The sequence below is a fragment of the Octopus sinensis genome, unplaced genomic scaffold (assembly GCF_006345805.1).
Source record: "Octopus sinensis unplaced genomic scaffold, ASM634580v1 Contig00664, whole genome shotgun sequence".
Lineage (NCBI taxonomy): Eukaryota > Metazoa > Mollusca > Cephalopoda > Octopoda > Octopodidae > Octopus > Octopus sinensis.
The window spans coordinates 1,339-19,657 of NW_021824161.1; the positions used below are offsets into that span (position 1 = coordinate 1,339).

The 18,319-nt window shown below is 41.8% G+C and overlaps 1 protein-coding gene across 1 annotated transcript; it reads left to right on the forward strand.

The window, feature by feature from the left end:
* Positions 1 to 255: 255 nt before the first annotated feature.
* Positions 256 to 18,155, forward strand: LOC115226953 (NF-kappa-B inhibitor-interacting Ras-like protein 2). Its single transcript, XM_029797912.2, has 7 exons — positions 256 to 422; positions 3,056 to 3,210; positions 6,359 to 6,454; positions 9,066 to 9,113; positions 12,480 to 12,575; positions 14,726 to 14,819; positions 17,962 to 18,155. The coding sequence occupies exons 2-7, from the start codon at positions 3,112 to 3,114 to the stop codon at positions 18,138 to 18,140; spliced, it is 612 nt and encodes a 203-aa protein (XP_029653772.2). The 5' UTR covers positions 256 to 422; positions 3,056 to 3,111; the 3' UTR covers positions 18,141 to 18,155.
* Positions 18,156 to 18,319: the final 164 nt, after the last annotated feature.

Below are 18,319 nucleotides of genomic sequence, written 5' to 3' on the forward strand. Positions count from 1 at the left end.
GTTATCTAGCGGTTCGGCAAAAGAGACCGATAGAATAAGTACTGGGCTTACAAAAGAATAAGTCCTGGGGTCAATTTGCTCGACTAAAGGCGGTGCTCCAGCATGGCCGCAGTTAAATGACTTGAAACACGTAAAAGAGTAAAAGAGTAAGCAGGGAAAATACAAAACAACAAGAAAAACATTCACCGGAATGGTGTGACGTCATAGATAAGAGGAGCTAACTCTCAGTCGATCTTCAGTGATTGAAGTCCAAATTCGTTTACGTAACCCTGAAATAAACATTGAAGAGCGACCAAGAAGCTGGACTTCGTTTCTAAACATCTTCCCTTGTGTCTCTCTCTCTCTCTCTGCGATCCCTTTATTTATTCAAAGACCCTGGAACTTCGACGTCGATCACCATTTAATATGGTTCAACACGTAATGTAAGAATCTGTCAACACGTCTTGTTTATTTTGATTCATGTTTAAATGTCTATGTATAGGTACAACTACAGTTTAGGGCCTCACGACCAGCAGCATCGACTTTATTGCCTCATAACTTTGTGATAAATTCATATTTCTAAATGAAATTTTGCAGAGATACGCTTTCAAGGGTCTAGATTACGATTATGCTGATAAAAATTTGTAAAAGATTTTAAATTCTTGATAAATTTGTCGAATATAAACTTGTTACTAATGACCTCCGGTAGCAGACGGAAGGAACCACCTTATAAAAACAACATGCTAAATTATTTACTGAAATTTATTAATAAGTCAGCATCTGACATCTAAAATTAACTAAACTGAGTTAAATACAGTTTTATGGTATATTTTAGAGATATGAAAGGGAACACACCACAGAATTTATGAAGATATTCAGGGATTTCGTCAAGCCTATGATTAATAAGGACGAATCCAGGCTGACTTCATTTCAATTTTATAATCTACTAGCAGTATCGCCCGGCGTTGCTCGGGTTTGTAAGGGAAATAACTATTTTTAGAGAGTTACTTCCCTTATAAATTCGGGCTTTCTTAGCCATTTTTGTTTTGGTGTCTTCAAGCCATGAAGTCGTTGTTCTAAAAGAACGCTGGTCTCCTTGACAACGCTTTACAACGTTGATTTCCTTACACTCCCTTCCCCACAGCTTCACGAGGGAGCGAAGAAGGGGGAGAAGCAAACAGGTGCAGGTGTGACCATGGACGCCAACTCCGCCGCCATCGACACACGATGCATTTTATGCATTAAAATGGAATAAAAAATGATGTTAAATTATTTTTAAAATCGTTGACTCATCGTAGACGAGCACTAATAGCCAGACGGGCTCGATATTAATCACGACTATAAGATACCCGAATTTGGTTAAACTGCACCGCAAAATGTGGGAGTAGTTAGGAATCTAAATCGAAGGGGACAAACACTCACACAACTACAGTTTTATATATATAGATTTAATAAACAATAAAATATCTTAATTTAAAGATTTTGTAGGCATTCAAGTATTTCTCATGTTTAAATAATAATTTATGAGCGAAAAAGCGAACCTGTAGGTAGTAAAACTAATTTAATTACTGTTTAATTACAGCCGATAATATGATTTATAAACTCTCTTTACTCTTTTACTTGTTTCAGTCATTTGACTGCGGCCATGCTGGAGCACCGCCTTTAGTCGAGCAAATCGACCCCGGGACTTATTCTTTGTAAGCCCAGTACTTATTCTATCGGTCTCTTTTGCCGAACCGCTAAGTGACGGGGACGTAAACACACCAGCATCGGTTGTCAAGCAATGCTAGGGGGACAACACACATACATATACACACACCTATATATAATATATATATATATACATACATTATACGACAGGCTTCTTTCAGTTTCCGTCTACCAACCACTCACAAGGTATTGGTCGGCCCGGGGCTATAGCAGAAGACACTTGCCCAAGATGCCACGCAGTGGGACTGAACCCGGAACCATGTGGTTGGTTAGCAAGCTACTTACCACACAGTCACTCCTACGCCTATTTATATACATATATATACGACAGGCTTCTTTCAGTTTCCGTCTACCAAATCCACTCACAAGGCATTGGTCGGCCCGGGGCTATAGCAGAAGACACTTGCCCAAGATGCCACGCAGTGGGACTGAACCCGGAACCATGTGGTTGGTTAGCAAGCTACTTACCACACAGCCACTCCTGCGCCTATATATCATCATCATCATCATTTAACGTCCGCTTTCCATGCTAGCATGGGTTGGACGTGGGGTCTGGGACATGGGGTCTGGGAAGCCCGATGGCTGCACCAGGCCAGTCAGATCTAGCAGTGTTTCTACAGCTGGATGCCCTTCCTAATGCCAACCACTCCGTGAGTGTAGTGGGAGCCTTTTACATGCCACCGACACAGGTGCCAGACGAGGCTGGCGAACGGCCACGCTTGGATGGTGCTTTTTACGTGCCACTAGCACCGAGGCGAGGCTAGCAACGGCCACGATCGGATGTTGTTTGTTACGTGCCACCGGCACGGAGGCCAGCCGATGCGGTGCTGGCTACAGCCACGTTCGGATGGTTCTCTTATGTACCACCAGCACTGGTATTACAACTACAAATTCCATTGATGTTGATCGATTTCGATTTTGATTTTTGATTTTCACTTGCCTCAACAGTTCTTCACAAGTAGAGTTATGTGTCCCAAGAAGGAAGGTATGCACAGGTGGACTGACTACGTCCCAGGTAGAGGCCACGGGTTATGGCCTCACTTGTCCTGCTGGGTCTTCTCACGCACAGCATATATATATATATATATATATATGAATGATAGTTGTCCCAAATGCTGTGCCCTGGGATTGAACCAGAAACCATTTGGGGAACAAACTTCGTAACCACACAGGCAACCTGTTCCCTTTTGTCTATCCATGCAATTTCATATCAGGAACTATACCAAACAAACACCTACAAAAATTCTAAAACAAGATCTACCACAGACTTCTCCCACAATCTTGTATTCTTGTCCCAATGCTATATCTTTCCCACAGCCGTGATATCTTCCAAATGACTGTGATATCTTTCTTTGTATACTCATAGGTGAACGACCGATACCGATTGGGCTGCTATTGGATAGATTCGGCTGTTGATGAAGAATGGGGAAGACCAGCAAGATTCTCGTCTGTGGTCAGAGCAGCGTCGGCAAAACGGCTGTGATTGAACACATGGTGTATGGCAACCATGTGGTTGGAACCGTAAGTAGACAATATTGTGTGTGTGTGTGTGTGCGTGTTTGTACATGGTGGGGTGTGTGTGTGTTTGTACATAGTGGTGTGTGTGTGTGTGTGTACATGGTGGTGTATGTGTGTACATGGTGGTGTTTGTGTGTACATGGTGGTGTGTGTGTGTGTACATGGTGGGGTGTGTGTGTGTTCACGTGTGTTATGGTTGTGGTGGTGTTGTTTAGCTCCGGGTCAGTACTGATCCAGCTGACATAGTGTATCTTGGAGTACATTATCTAATGTCTCCTTCCTTGTTGTTGTTCTTTAGCCATGGATCAATCCTGATTCAGCAGACCAAGGATTAAAAAATATTCCAGTTGTGACCATCCTGTCTTTTATTCAGGCATAGTGCATCTAGGACTACATTATCTAATGTGTCCTTCCTTGTAGTTGTTGTTTAACCCCAGGCCAGTTTTGATCCAGTAGACCTATGATCAACAATGCTCCATCTGTTACTATCCTGTCATGTATTCAGGCATAGTGTATCTAGGACTACATTATCTAATGTGACCTTCTTTGTTGTTGTTATTTAGCTTCAGGCAGTGGCAACTCATGTATAGGCAAGGGGTAAATGGATTATAGTGTTTCATCAGTACTTAATTTATCGACCCTGAAAGGATGAAAGGCAAAGTCGACCTCAGCAGAATTTGAACTCAGAATGTAAAGACGGGCAAACTACTGCTAAACATTTTGCCTGGTGTTCTAAGGGTTCTGCCAGCTTGCTGCCTAATAATAATGATAATAATAATAATAATAATTATAATCATAATAATAATAATTATAATTATAATAATAATAATAATTATAATCATAATAATAATAATTATAATCATAATAATAAAAATTAATTGTCTTTTATTGGCCACAAGGGCTAATAAAAATCAAATAAAACATGTAAGGAGAAAAATACAGGACGAAAGTTACAAAAAGGGTTTTGTCCGTTTAGAAAAGTCTGTAAAAATTCAAGATAACAACGAAAATATAACAAGTAAAAATTGCCAATAGGGGGAGGCGCTTTGAAAGGTTACTCGTGGAAAAACCCATAAAAGCCACAGGAGCCTGGTCAAAAGGGGGTAGAGAGCCCCTTTCTCCTTTTATAATACTTTTTTATACTACATAATATCTAACCCATAAAAGCCATGGGAGCCTGGTCAATAATAATAATAATCTTTTCTACTGGAGGCACAAGGTCTGAAATTTGGTGGGGGGAACTAGTCGAATACATCAGCCCCAGCACGTAATGGTTCTTAATTTCTCGACCCCCGAAGGATGAAAGGCAAAGTCAAAATCAAAGGATTTGAACTCAGGTCGTAATGACGATGAAGTACTGCTGAGCACTTGCCCAGTGTGGTAACGATCTTGCCAGCTTGCCACCATCTCCAGGGATACAGGCATCCAGCAACAGGACCTCTGTAATGCTATGATGGACCGTGAAGTCTGGCGCAACATAGTAAATTCCATTGTCTCGACCATGGTCGAACAATGATGATGATGATTGCCACCATAATAATAATAATAATAATAATAATAATCTTTTCTACTGGAGGCACAAGGCTGAAATTTGGTGGGGGGAACTAGTCGAATACATCAGCCCCAGCACGTAACTGGTTCTTAATTTCTTGACCCCCGAAAGGATGAAAGGCAAAGTCAAAATCAAAGGAATTTGAACTCAGGTCGTAATGACGGATGAAGTACTGCTGAGCACTTTGCCCAGTGTGGTAACGATCTTGCCAGCTTGCCACCATCTCCAGGGATACAGGCATCCAGCAACAGGACCTCTGTAATGCTATGATGGACCGTGAAGTCTGGCGCAACATAGTAAATTCCATTGTCTCGACCACGGTCGAACAATGATGATGATGATTGCCACCATAATAATAATAATAATAATAATAATAATAATCTTTATATATAAAAGAGAGGTTGTGTGTCTGTCTCCTACGATTTAGATTCCTAACTACTCCCACATTTTGCGATGCAGTTTAACCAAAACCGGGTATTTATAGTCGTGATTCATATCGAGCCCTTCTGGGTATTAGCGCGCATCTACAACGAGTCTACGATTTAAAAAAAAATTTACCATCATTTTTTTCCATTTTAATGCATTTTTTCGCTATTATATAAGGGAAGTAACTCTCTAAAAATGTCTACGATGAGTCAACGATTTAAAAAAAATTTACCATCATTTTTTTTCCATTTTTAATGCATTTTTTTGCTATTTTTTGGCTATAACTCTCTAAAAATGCTTATGTAGTTATTTCCCTTACAAACCCGAGCAACGCCGGGCGATATTGCTAGTAATAATAATAATAATAATAATAATAATAATTAATTCTCTTTTATTGGCCACAAGGGCTAATAAAAATCAAATAAAACATGTAAGGACAAAATTTACAAAAAGGGTTTTGTCCGTTTGAAAAAGTCCGTGTAAAAATGTGAGATAACAACGAAAATATAACAAGTAAAAACTGCCAATAGGGGGAGGCGCTTCGAAAGGTTCCTGGTGGAAAAAACCCCATAAAAGCCTAATAATAATAATAATCTCCTTTCCACAAAAGGGCTGTAAGCCTGAAATTTCAGTGGGAGAGGGGTTAGTTTGTCACATTGACTCCAAGGCTTGATTGGTACTTATTTTTATTGATCCCCGAAAGGATGAAAGGCTAAGTCAACCTCGGTGGAATTTGAACTCTGAATGTAAGGATAGACAAAATGCTGTTAGGCATTTCGTCCGGTGTGCTAATGATTCTGCCAGTTTGCCGCTTTACTTAATAGTAATAATAATAATAATCATCATCATCATCGTTTAACGTCCGTCTTCCACGCTAGCACAGGTTGGACGGTTCGACCGGGGTCTGGGAAGCCAGGGGCTGCACCAGGCTCCAATCTGGTCTGGAAGTGTTTCTACAGCTGGATGCCCTTCCTAACGCCAACCACTCCGCGAGTGTAGTGGGTGCTTTTTACATGCCACCTGCACAGGTGCCAGGGGAGTCTGGCATCGGCCATGATCGGTTGGTTCTTTTAACGTGCCACCGGCACAGAAGCCAGCCAAGGCGGCGCTGGCATCGGCTACGTTCGGATTATTATAATAATAATAATAATGATTTTCATTTTGCTTGCACAGCCGACGATGCCAACAATTGAAGATATATACACGGCCGTCATCGAAACTGACCGAGGAGTCAAAGAAAAGGTCCGCATATTTGACACAGCTGGTTTGGTAGGTTGCATTTGGTTCTTTGAAATTTCTGCCTTACATTTGTGTGTGAGCATGTACACACACACACACACACCATCATCATCATTTGTTTCTTTACTACCCACAAGGGGTAAACACAGAGGGGACAAACAAGGACAGACATAGGTATTAAATCGATTACATCAACCCCAGTGCGTAACTGGTACTTAATTTATCGATTCCGAAAGGATGAAAGGCAAAGTTGACCTCAGCGGAAAAGATAAAAGATATACCTATTTCTTTATTGCCCACAAGGGGCTAAACACAGAGGGGACAAACAAGGACAGACAAAGGAATGAAGTCGATTACATCGACCCCAGTGCGTAATTGGTACTTATTTAATCGACCCCGAAAGGATGAAAGGCAAATTCGACCTCGGCGGAATTTGAACTCAGAACATAGCGGCAGACGAAATACGGCTACACACTTCGCCTGGAGTGCTAACGTTTCTGCCAGCTCACCGCCTTCATCTTTGAACTTTCTGCCTTACATTTGTCTGTGAGCATGTACACACACACACACACACACACACACACACACACCATCATCATCATCATCATCATCATCATCTGTTTTCCATCCTGGCATGAGCTATACTGTGTAACTGGAGCTGGTGAGCCGGAGGGCTGCTCGAGTCATCCGTTTTGACATGGGTTTTATAGCTGGATGCCCTTCCTAATGCCAACCACTTTACAGAATGTATTGGGTAGTTTGTACGTGTCACCAGGACAGGTACCCTTCACGTGTCACTGGCACGAATGCCCTTTACGTAACACCACCACAGGTACCCTTTACATGTCACCAGGACAGGTACCCTTCACGTGTCAGAGGCACGAATGCCCTTTATGTAACACCAGCACAGGTGCCCTTTACATGTCACCAGGACAGGTACCCTTCACATGTCACCAGGACAGGTGCCCTTCACGTGTCAGAGGCACAAATGCCCTTATGTAACACCAGCACAGGTGCCCTTTACATGTCACCAGGACAGGTGCCCTTCACGTGACACTGGCACAAATGCCCTTATGTAAAACCGGCACAGGTGCCCTTTTCATGCCACCAATACAGGTACCCTTCATGTGTCACTGGCAAGGACCATGATTCACTTATTTTGATGTAACTTCTTAAATCGCCAAATCTCCCGGTCCCTTGTCATTTCCTCAGTGAGGGCCAGCATCTAAAGTTCCTTTCTCACCACTTCATCCCACATCTTCCTGTGTCTACTCCTTTCACAGGTTCCCTCCACAGTGAGAGATCAGCCCTTTTTTACACTGCCCTTATCCACATGCATCACATTACCAATGTGATGTATGTGGATTTCGTTGGACCAAGGCTATAGTAGAAACCTGCCCAAGGTGCTAAGCAGTGGGATTGAACCTGGAACCACGTGGTTGGGAAGCAAGCTTCTTACCACACACATCATCATCATCGTTTAACGTCCGTTCTCCATGCTAGCATGGGTTGGACAGTTCGACCGGGGTTCTGGGAAGCCAGAAGGCTGCACCAGGCTCCGGTCTAATCTGGCAATGTTTCTACAGCTGGATGCCCTTCCTAACGCCAACCACTCCGTGAGTGTAGTGGGTGCTTTTTACGTGCCACCTGCACAGGTGCCAGGCGAGGCTGGCAACGGCCACGGTCGGATTGGTGTATTTTATGTGATATTTTATAATTAATTAATTATTATAATTAAGGGTACACAAAGTACCCAGCTTTCTAAAAATAAGAGACAAAAATACTCTAATGAGCTACAGTTTCCCTGAAAACATATCAAACCGACAGGAAGCGTGCAATGAGCAAGGAAGTTAACTCACCATCTTGATGATGATGATGACGATGACGATAACAACGACATAAGTGGCCAGCAAGCAATTATTCCGATAAAGGGGAAATACATAAATTTTATAATTAATTAATAATCATGATTAAGGGTACACGAAATTACCAGCTTGCTCGATGGGCTTCTTTCAGTTTCCATCTATCAAATCCACTCACAAGGCTTTCGTTGGCCCGAGGCTATAGTAAAAGACACTTGTCCAAGGTGCCACGCAGTGGGGTTGAACCTGGAACCATGTGGTTGGTGAGCAAGCTTCTTACCATACAAGCCACACCTTCACCCATACTCTTTACTCTTTTACTTGTTTCAGTCATTTGACTGCGGCCATGCTGGAGCACTGCCTTTAGTCGAGCAAATCGACCCCAGGACTTATTCTTTTTTGTAAGCCCAGTACTTATTCTATCGGTCTCTTTTGCCAAACCGCTAAGTGACGGGGGCGTAAACACGCCAGCATCGGTTGTCAAGCAATGCTAGGGGAACAGACACACAAACACACACACATATATATATATATACATACATATATACGACAGGCTTCTTTCAGTTTCCGTCTACCAAATCCACTCACAAGGCTTTGGTCGGCCTGAGGCTATAGTAGAAGACACTTGCGTAAGGTGCCACGCAGTGGGACTGAACCTGGAACCATGTGGTTGGTTAGCAAGCTACTTACCACACAACCACTCCTGCGCCTATATGAAATATCTAAAAATGCTTTTTAAATATGTGATGTGATTGTTCTGTTTTCCGTTTCTCTTGAAGGATGGAAGCAAACCAGATCTCCCAAAACAATATCTCAACTTTCCTGATGTGAGTATTTCTTTGGTCTTTATCTCTTGTTGTTGATGTTGTTTGTTTGTTCGTTTGTTGAGCAAAGCGGTCTTCGTCCCAGAGTTCGCAAGATCACGCTTCCGGATTGTCTGTAGTGGGAGAAGTCCGAAACGTGATCCTTTGCTATTCGTAAGACCCGCAGAAGAGAAAGCAGGTCAACTTCCGATACTGAGAGCATCAACGGATGGATGAATGCGCATCCAGGCTCAGCGGTTGCGTTTGTTGAGCGAAGCTGTCTTCGTCCCAGAGCTTGCAAGTAATGGGAGAAGTCCAAACGTGGTCCTTTGCTATTTGTAAGACTCGCAGAAGAGAAAACAGGTCAACCTCCGATACCAAGAGCATCAGCAGATGGATGAATGCGCATCCAGGCTCAGCGGTTGCGTAGGAAGTCGGGGACAAGAAACAGGAAGAAAGAGTGAGAGAAAGTTGGAGCGAAAGAGTACAACAGGGGTCGCAAGATCACGCTTCAGGATTGTCTGCAGTGGGAGAAGTCCGAAACACGGTCCTTTGCTATTCCTAAGACCCGCAGAAGAGAAAGCAGGTCAACCCCCGACACCGAGAGCATCAACGGATGGATGAATGCGCATCCAGGCTCAGCGGTTGAGAGAAAGTTTGAGAGAAAGTTGGAGCGAAAGAGTACAACAGGGGTCGCCACCACCCACTGCCGGAGCCTCGTGGAGCTTTAGGTGCTTTCGCCCAATAAACACACACAACGCCCGGTCTGGGAATCAAACTCACGATCCTCCAACCGCAAGTCCGCTGCCATAACCATTGGGCCATTGCGCCTCCACTGTTGTTGCTGTTGCTGCTGTAATTACTGCTGCTGCAGCTGCTGCCATGCCAGTTGTTGCTGTTGTTTCAACCCTAGGTCAATCCTGATCCAGCAGGCTGATGATCAGAGATGATCCAGCTGTGACCATCCTGTCTTTTATTCAGGCATAGTGTATCTAGGACTACATTATCTAATGTGTCCTTGTTTAGTCATGTCTCTCTTGATCCAGCTGACCTATGATCAGAGATGTTCCGACTGCGACCACCCTGTCTTTTATTCAGGCATAGTGTATCTAGGACTACATTATCTGATGTATCCTTCCTTATCCTTGTTTAACCCCAGGTAAGCTGTGGACACATGGGAAGATAGTTTTTGTGTGTGGCAGATGCACAGGTGCAATAAACACTGAAGATGTACAGGAAGCAGATTCCATCACATGCCAGGGGGAAAAACTTGAAGTAATTGATAGCTTCTGTTACCTAGGTGACCAAGTCAGTAGTAGGAGTGGATGCCCTGAGAGTGTGGCTACTAGAATAAGAATAGCCTGGGCAAAGTTCAGAGAGCTCTTACCTCTGCAGGTGACAAAGGGCCTCTTGCTCAGAGTGAAAGGTAGATTGTATGATGCCTGTGTTTGAACAGCTGTGCTACGCAGTGGTGAAACATGGGCTGAGGACATGTGTAGGATTGAAAGAAATGAAGCTAGTATGCTCTGCTGGATGTGTAATGTCAGTGTGTCTACATGACAGAGTGTGAGTGCCCTGAGAAAGAAGTTGGACATAAGAAGCATCAGATGTGGTGTGCAAGAGAGATGACTGTGCTGGTATGGTCATGTGTTGCGAATGGCTGAGGACAGCTGTATGAAAATGTGTCATACCCTAACAGTGGAGGTAACCTGTGGAAGAGGGAGACCCAGGAACACATGGGAGGAGGTGGTGAAGCACGACCTTTGAATGTTGGGCCTCACAGAGGCAATGACAAGTGACCGAGACCTTCGGAGATATGCTGTGCTTGAGAAAACTGGCAAGCCAAGTGAGATCATATTTGTGGCCGATGCCAGTGTTGCATGACTGACCCATTTAAAGGCACCCTTCAATTGTCGAGCAATATGCCGTGCTTGTGAAGACCTGTCGAACCAAGTGAAATTGTAGTCAAGGCCGATGCCAGTGCTGCCTCACTGGCACCCATGCTGGTGGCACGTAAAAAGCACCATTCAAGCATGGTTTATGCCAGTGCCACCTGACTGGCACCCTTGTTGGGAGCACATAAAAAGCACCCACTACACACTCAGAGTGGTTGGCGTTAGGAAGGGCAACCAGCTATAGAAACCTTGCCAGACCAGACTGGAACCTGGTGCAGCCTCCTGGTTTGCCAGTCCACAGTCAAACCATCCAACCCATGCCAGCACGGAAAGCGGATGTTAAACAATTATGATGATGGTGATGATATATATATATATATATAATTTTTTTTTTCAGAATGAGATAAAAAACCTAAAAAACCAAGACTGTGGAGATTTTAGAACATTTATAGAAAGAAGGTCTTACAGCTGTTTCCAGGATATTTATTTATTATATCCCTTCATCAGAGATGGTATGAGAGGATGGTTAAGCAATAATTAATTTAGATAAGATATGAAATATACAGTGGAGTGGAGGAATGAAAATAGATGTGAGATATGCAGGGATATTGCACTTGTAGATCTAGTATTTTGGCAGAATGGTATACATATAAGATTTGAATACGCCTATATATATATATATTATATATATATATATGTATGTATAAAAAATATATATAAAAATACAAAATGGGACAAGAACATAAAACACTCAAAGAAACGACACAAAAAACGGACGGGTCATTCGAAGCCTCTAATCTTCAGTCAAGAACCGGATCATCCTCGCAATTTCGGCTGATTAATCTTGAGATCGCTCCAATCCGGCCGGCCCCAAGGAAAAACTAAGCTACGAGCATTAGATTTCTTGGAAAAAGGATCGAATGTATACGAAACAAGGACAGAAAAACGGACGATGCCAGACGAATATAAATACAAAATAACAATAATAGTACTAACAGGCCAAAAACAGCGGGCGTCTTACGACTTTAGACAGTTCAACTTTGGAAAAAATGTCTTTACGGCAGATGAAGAAATCGATATATATATATATATATCACTGTGATCACCGTGACCGACCAGGCTATCAGATGTTGCTACACATCGCTGGTCACAATGTGCTCTGCATTGTTTAAGCCTTCAAATGACGCCACCCCGCTGGCTAAGCGAGCAGGCCAATATATATATAAATATCATCATCACCATCATCATCATCATCGTTTAACGTCCGTTTTCCATGCTAGTATGGGTTAGACAGTTCAACTGGGGTCTGGGAAGCCAGGGGCTGCACCAGGCCCAGTTTGATCTGGCAGTGTTTCTACAGCTGGATGCCCTTCCTAACGCCAAAATATATTGTTTGTGTTTTCCTATTTATGTATATTATGAATGTATTTACACACCTTTTGTGTGTATAAAAATGTGTGCTGTATGTAGTGGTTCTTGTTTCTTTTTTTGTCAGGGTTTTGTGTTGGCCTATGACGTGACGAACTGGGAGTCATTCCAGCGGCTGGACAAACTAAAGAAGGACATTGACAAGCATCGAGATAAGAAAGAGGTGAGTTCTGTATTATATACATATGGAATATGGACATTAGGAGTGGCTGTGTGGTAAGTAGCTTGCTTACCAACCACATGGTTCTGAGTTCAGTCCCACTGCGTGGCATCTTGGGCAAGTGTCTTCTACTATAGCCCCGGGCCGACCAAAGCCTTCTGAGTCGATTTGGTAGTCGGAAACTGAAGGAAGCCCGTCGAATATGAATATATATATATATATATATATATATATTTCTTTACTACCCACAAGGGGCTAAACACAGAGGGGACAAACAAGGACAGACAAAGGGATTAAGTCGATTACATCGACCCCAGTGTGTAATTGGTACTTAATTTATCGACCCCGAAAGGATGAAAGGCAAAGTCGACCTCGGCGGTATTTGAACTCGGAACGTAACGACAGATGAAATACGGCTACGCAGGTTGCCCAGCGTGCTAACGTTTCTGCCAGCTCGCCGCCTTTATATATATATGTATGTGTGTGTGTATATGTTTGTATGTCTGTGTTTGTCCCCCCAACATCGCTTGACAACCGATGCTGGTGTGTTTACGTCCCCGTAACCTAGCAGTTCGGCAAAACAGACCGATAGAATAAGTACTGGGCTTACAAAGAATAAGTCCTGGGGTCAATTTGCTCGACTAAAGGCGGTGCTCCAGCATGGCCGCAGTCAAATGACTGAAACAAGTAAAAGAGTAAAGAGTATTAACCTTTATATTCTACCTGTTTTAGGGTTAGACTGACCAGATCAGGCTTTTCACGCCTATCCTACAATGTCATTTTAACCCTTTTGTTACTGTATTTTTGTTGAGATGCTCTGTGTTTATTTTAATTAATTTTAAATATAACAAAGAATTTAGTAAAATAACTTAGTTATCATTCAGCTAGTGTTAGGAACACAAATTGTGACTAAGGTTTGGTGGAAGATTTTAATTCAAAACTTATGAGAACAAGACATTTGTACTACAGAGCCAGAGGCAGTTTCAGTGGGGTTGGTATCAAAAGGGTTAGAAATATCATGGTGACTTTAACCCTTTTGTTACCATATTTCTGTTGAGATGTTCTGTGTTTCTTTCAATTAATTTTGAATATAACAAAGAATTTAGTAAAATAACTTAGTTATCATTCAGCTAGTGTTAGGAACATAAATTGTGACTAAGGTTTGGTGGAAGATTTTAATTCAAAACTTATGAAAACAAGACATTTGTACTACAGAGCCAGAGGCAGTTTCAGTGGGGTTGGTATCAAAAGGGTTAAAAATATCATGGTGACTTTAACCCTTTTGTTACCATATTTCTGTTGAGATGCTCTGTGTTTCTTTCAATTACTTTAAATATAATAAAGAATTTAGTAAAATAACTTTGTTATCATTCAGCTAGTGTTAGGAGCATAAATTGTGTAAGCAGATGTTAAATGATGATATATATATATATATATATATATATATATATGCAGACACCCATGAAAGGGTGCTGAAAGGCTCCTGGCTTTGAGTAAAAGAAATTACAGGAAGATCAGTTAATTATGATTTTATTAAATACTAGCAGTATCGCCCGGTGTTGCTTGGGTTTGTAAGGGAAATAACTATATAAGCATTTTTAGAGAGTTATAGCCAAAAAATAGCAAAAAAATGCATTAAAAATGGGAAAAAATGGGAAATTTTTTAAAAATCGTTGACTCATCATAGACATTTTTAGAGAGTTACTTCCCTTATATAATAGCGAAAAAATGCATTAAAATGGAAAAAAATGATGGTAAATTATTTTTAAAGTCGTATACTCATCGTAGATGCGTGCTAATATCCAGAAGGGCTTGATATGAATCACGACTATAAGATACCCGTTTTTGGTTACACTGCACCGCAAAATGTGGGAGTAGTTAGGAATCTAAATCGTAGGAGACAGACACACCACTTGACTTTTATATATAAAGATATTCCCCTCTCGGATTCACACACATTTCAGTGGTCCTTCAGTTTTTCTAAAAGAACTCAGAAGGTTGGGCCTCCAACAAGGCATTTCATGTTACCCTTAGAGCCAGGAACTTTTCAGCACCCCCTCGTGTGTGTGTATACTTGTATGTGTTTCTGTCTGAGAGAATCGCAGGACAATTGTTAGACAAGTCTCACAACTCACTCTCTTTCTCTGCTACAGGTGTTTATCATTGCTATTGGGAACAAGAAGGAGCTGCAAGACTGCCGCCAGGTTGACTACAATACAGCACAGTTGTGGGCCAATAAAGAGAAAGGTGAGTGGCCACATGCAGCATAGAATGTCTTCTCATCTCTTACTCTTCCTCACACCCTCTCTCATCATCATCATCTATTATTATTATTACTGAGAGAGCAGTGCATGCCATCAAAGTGACACTGGGGTACAAATATACGAAGCCCAGTATATCCATCATGACTACCCGTCTGATAAGGGTACACCAGGCACATGCATCACAACCAAGTGTTCATGACATGGTGATCCCATATCAAGATAAACAGCAATTGACCTTGCAGGTGGGGCCCAGTTAGAATTTTCGTCTGGTTGAGTAGCCCATCCCACTCAAAAGGTCCCTGAATAAGGGTGGTTTAAGGATGTCGAACGTAACAACCATGTTTCCAAAGGTGAATTATTCAAACCCCTAAAGAATCCCTCTCAACACATGGCTATGATGCTCCCCCACTACTTCTGCTTGTGATCAGAGATGCACATATCATCAGCCACTAAGGGACATGCTCAACTGGTTAAGGTCAAACAACTGACAGGCAAATCTGTGGTATTGAACAGAATATTTGCTGTAGCCCATCTTTTATACCAAGACAAAACAATGTACATGATAACACTTCCAATCAGTTAAGATCAGAAGCCATGAGAGCCACTGCCTGGTGCTGCATCAAGGCATTAGCAAATCTGTGGTATTGAGCAGAATATTTGCCGTAGGCCATCTTTTATACCAAGACAAAACAATGTACATGATAACACTTCCATCAGCTAAGATCAGAAGCCATGAGAGCCACTGCCTGGTACTGCATCACGGGCAATTAGCAAATCTGTGGTATTGAGCAGAATATTTGCTGTGGCCCATCTTTTATACCAAGACAAAACAATGTAGATGATAACACTTCCAATCAGTTAAGATCAGAAGCCATGAGAGCCACTGCCTGGTACTGCATCAGGGCATTAGCAAATCTGTGGTATTGAGCAGAATATTTGCTGTAGCCCATCTTTTATACCAAGACAAAACAATGTACATGATAACACTTCCAATTAGTTAAGATCAGAAGCCATGAGAGCCACTGCCTGGTACTGCATCAAGGCATTAGCAAATCTGTGGTATTGAGCAGAATATTTGCTGTAGCCCATCTTTTATACCAAGACAAAACAATGTAGATGATAACACTTCCAATTAGTTAAGATCAGAAGCCATGAGAGCCACTGCCTGGTACTGCATCAGGGCATTAGCAAACTGTGTATTGAGCAGAATATTTGCTGTGCCCATCTTTTATACCAAGACAAAACAATGTAGATGATACACTTCCAATCAGTTAAGATCAGAAGCCATGAGAGCCACTGCCTGGTACTGCATCAGGCATTAGCAAATCTGTGGTATTGAGCAGAATATTTGCTGTGGCCCTCTTTTTTACCAAGACAAAACAATGTAGATGATAACACTTCCAATCAGTTAAGATCAGAAGCCATGAGAGCCACTGCCTGGTACTGCATCAGGGCATTAGCAAATCTGTGGTATTGAGCAGAATATTTGCTGTAGCCCATCTTTTATACCAAGACAAAACAATGTACATGATAACACTTCCAATTAGTTAAGATCAGAAGCCATGAGAACCACTGCCTGGTACTGCATCAGGGCATTAGCAAATCTGTGGTATTGAGCAGAATATTTGCCGTAGCCCATCTTTTATACCAAGACAAAACAATGTAGATAATAACACTTCCAATCAGTTAAGATCAGAAGCCATGAGAGCCACTGCCTGGTACTGCATCAAGGCATTAGCAAATCTGTGGTATTGAGCAGAATATTTGCTGTAGCCCATCTTTTATACCAAGACAAAACAATGTAGATGATAACACTTCCAATTAGTTAAGATCAGAAGCCATGAGAGCCACTGCCTGGTACTGCATCAGGGCATTAGCAAACTGTGGTATTGAGCAGAATATTTGCTGTGGCCCATCTTTTATACCAAGACAAAACAATGTAGATGATAACACTTCCAATCAGTTAAGATCAGAAGCCATGAGAGCCACTGCCTGGTACTGCATCAGGGCATTAGCAAACTGTGGTATTGAGCAGAATATTTGCTGTGGCCCATCTTTTATACCAAGACAAAACAATGTAGATGATAACACTTCCAATCAGTTAAGATCAGAAGCCATGAGAGCCACTGCCTGGTACTGCATCAGGGCATTAGCAAATCTGTGGTATTGAGCAGAATATTTGCTGTAGCCCATCTTTTATACCAAGACAAAACAATGTACATGATAACACTTCCAATTAGTTAAGATCAGAAGCCATGAGAACCACTGCCTGGTACTGCATCAGGGCATTAGCAAATCTGTGGTATTGAGCAGAATATTTGCCGTAGCCCATCTTTTATACCAAGACAAAACAATGTAGATAATAACACTTCCAATCAGTTAAGATCAGAAGCCATGAGAGCCACTGCCTGGTACTGCATCAAGGCATTAGCAAACTGGTATTGAGCAGAATATTTGCCGTAGGCCATCTTTTATACCAAGACAAAACAATGTACATGATAACACTTCCAATCAGCTAAGATCAGAAGCCATGAGATCCACTGCCTGGTACTGCATCAGGGCATTAGCAAACTGTGGTATTGAGCAGAATATTTGCTGTGGACCATTTTTTATACCAAGACAAAACAATGTAGATGATAACACTTCCAATCAGTTAAGATCAGAAGCCATGAGAGCCACTGCCTGGTACTGCATCAGGGCATTAGCAAATCTGTGGTATTGAGCAGAATATTTGCTGTAGCCCATCTTTTATACCAAGACAAAACAATGTACATGATAACACTTCCAATTAGTTAAGATCAGAAGCCATGAGAGCCACTGCCTGGTACTGCATCAGGGCATTTATTAATATTATAATTATTATTAATATTATTATTATATGAAGGTGGTGAGCTGGCAGAATTGTTAGCATGCTGGACGAAATGCTTAGCGATATTTCACTCGTCATGTTCTGAATTCAACTTCTACTGAGGTTGACTTCGCCTTTCGTAGGGGTCGATAAAATAAGTACCAGTTGAGCACTGGGACCAATGTAATCGACTCATCCCCACCTCCCCCAATATTTCTGCCCTTGTGGCAAAATTTGAAATCACTATTTTTATTAGTACTACTACTCTCTATTCCAGTGAAATTGTGGGAGGTGACCGTCACCTGTCGGCCCTCACTCCAGGAGCCATTTGTCTGGCTGACATCTCGAATCACACAACCTCCAAGTATGTATCACTCTTCTGCCTCAGTTTTCTCTTTCCTCATCTGTCTTTATATATATATTTATATATGTATGTATACACATATAGCTTTATAATCAAGGATAAGATCTTTCTAAGATTTTATCAAGTGGCCAGCAAGTAATAAAATTGTACCGAAGTAGTAAGTATAGTTCTTAGAGCCATTTGGCATCTATTTCTAGCATGTGGCCCTAGTCATTAGTGCCCTTATAATTATATTTATGTAATTATATTTATCTTACTCTTTTACTAGTTT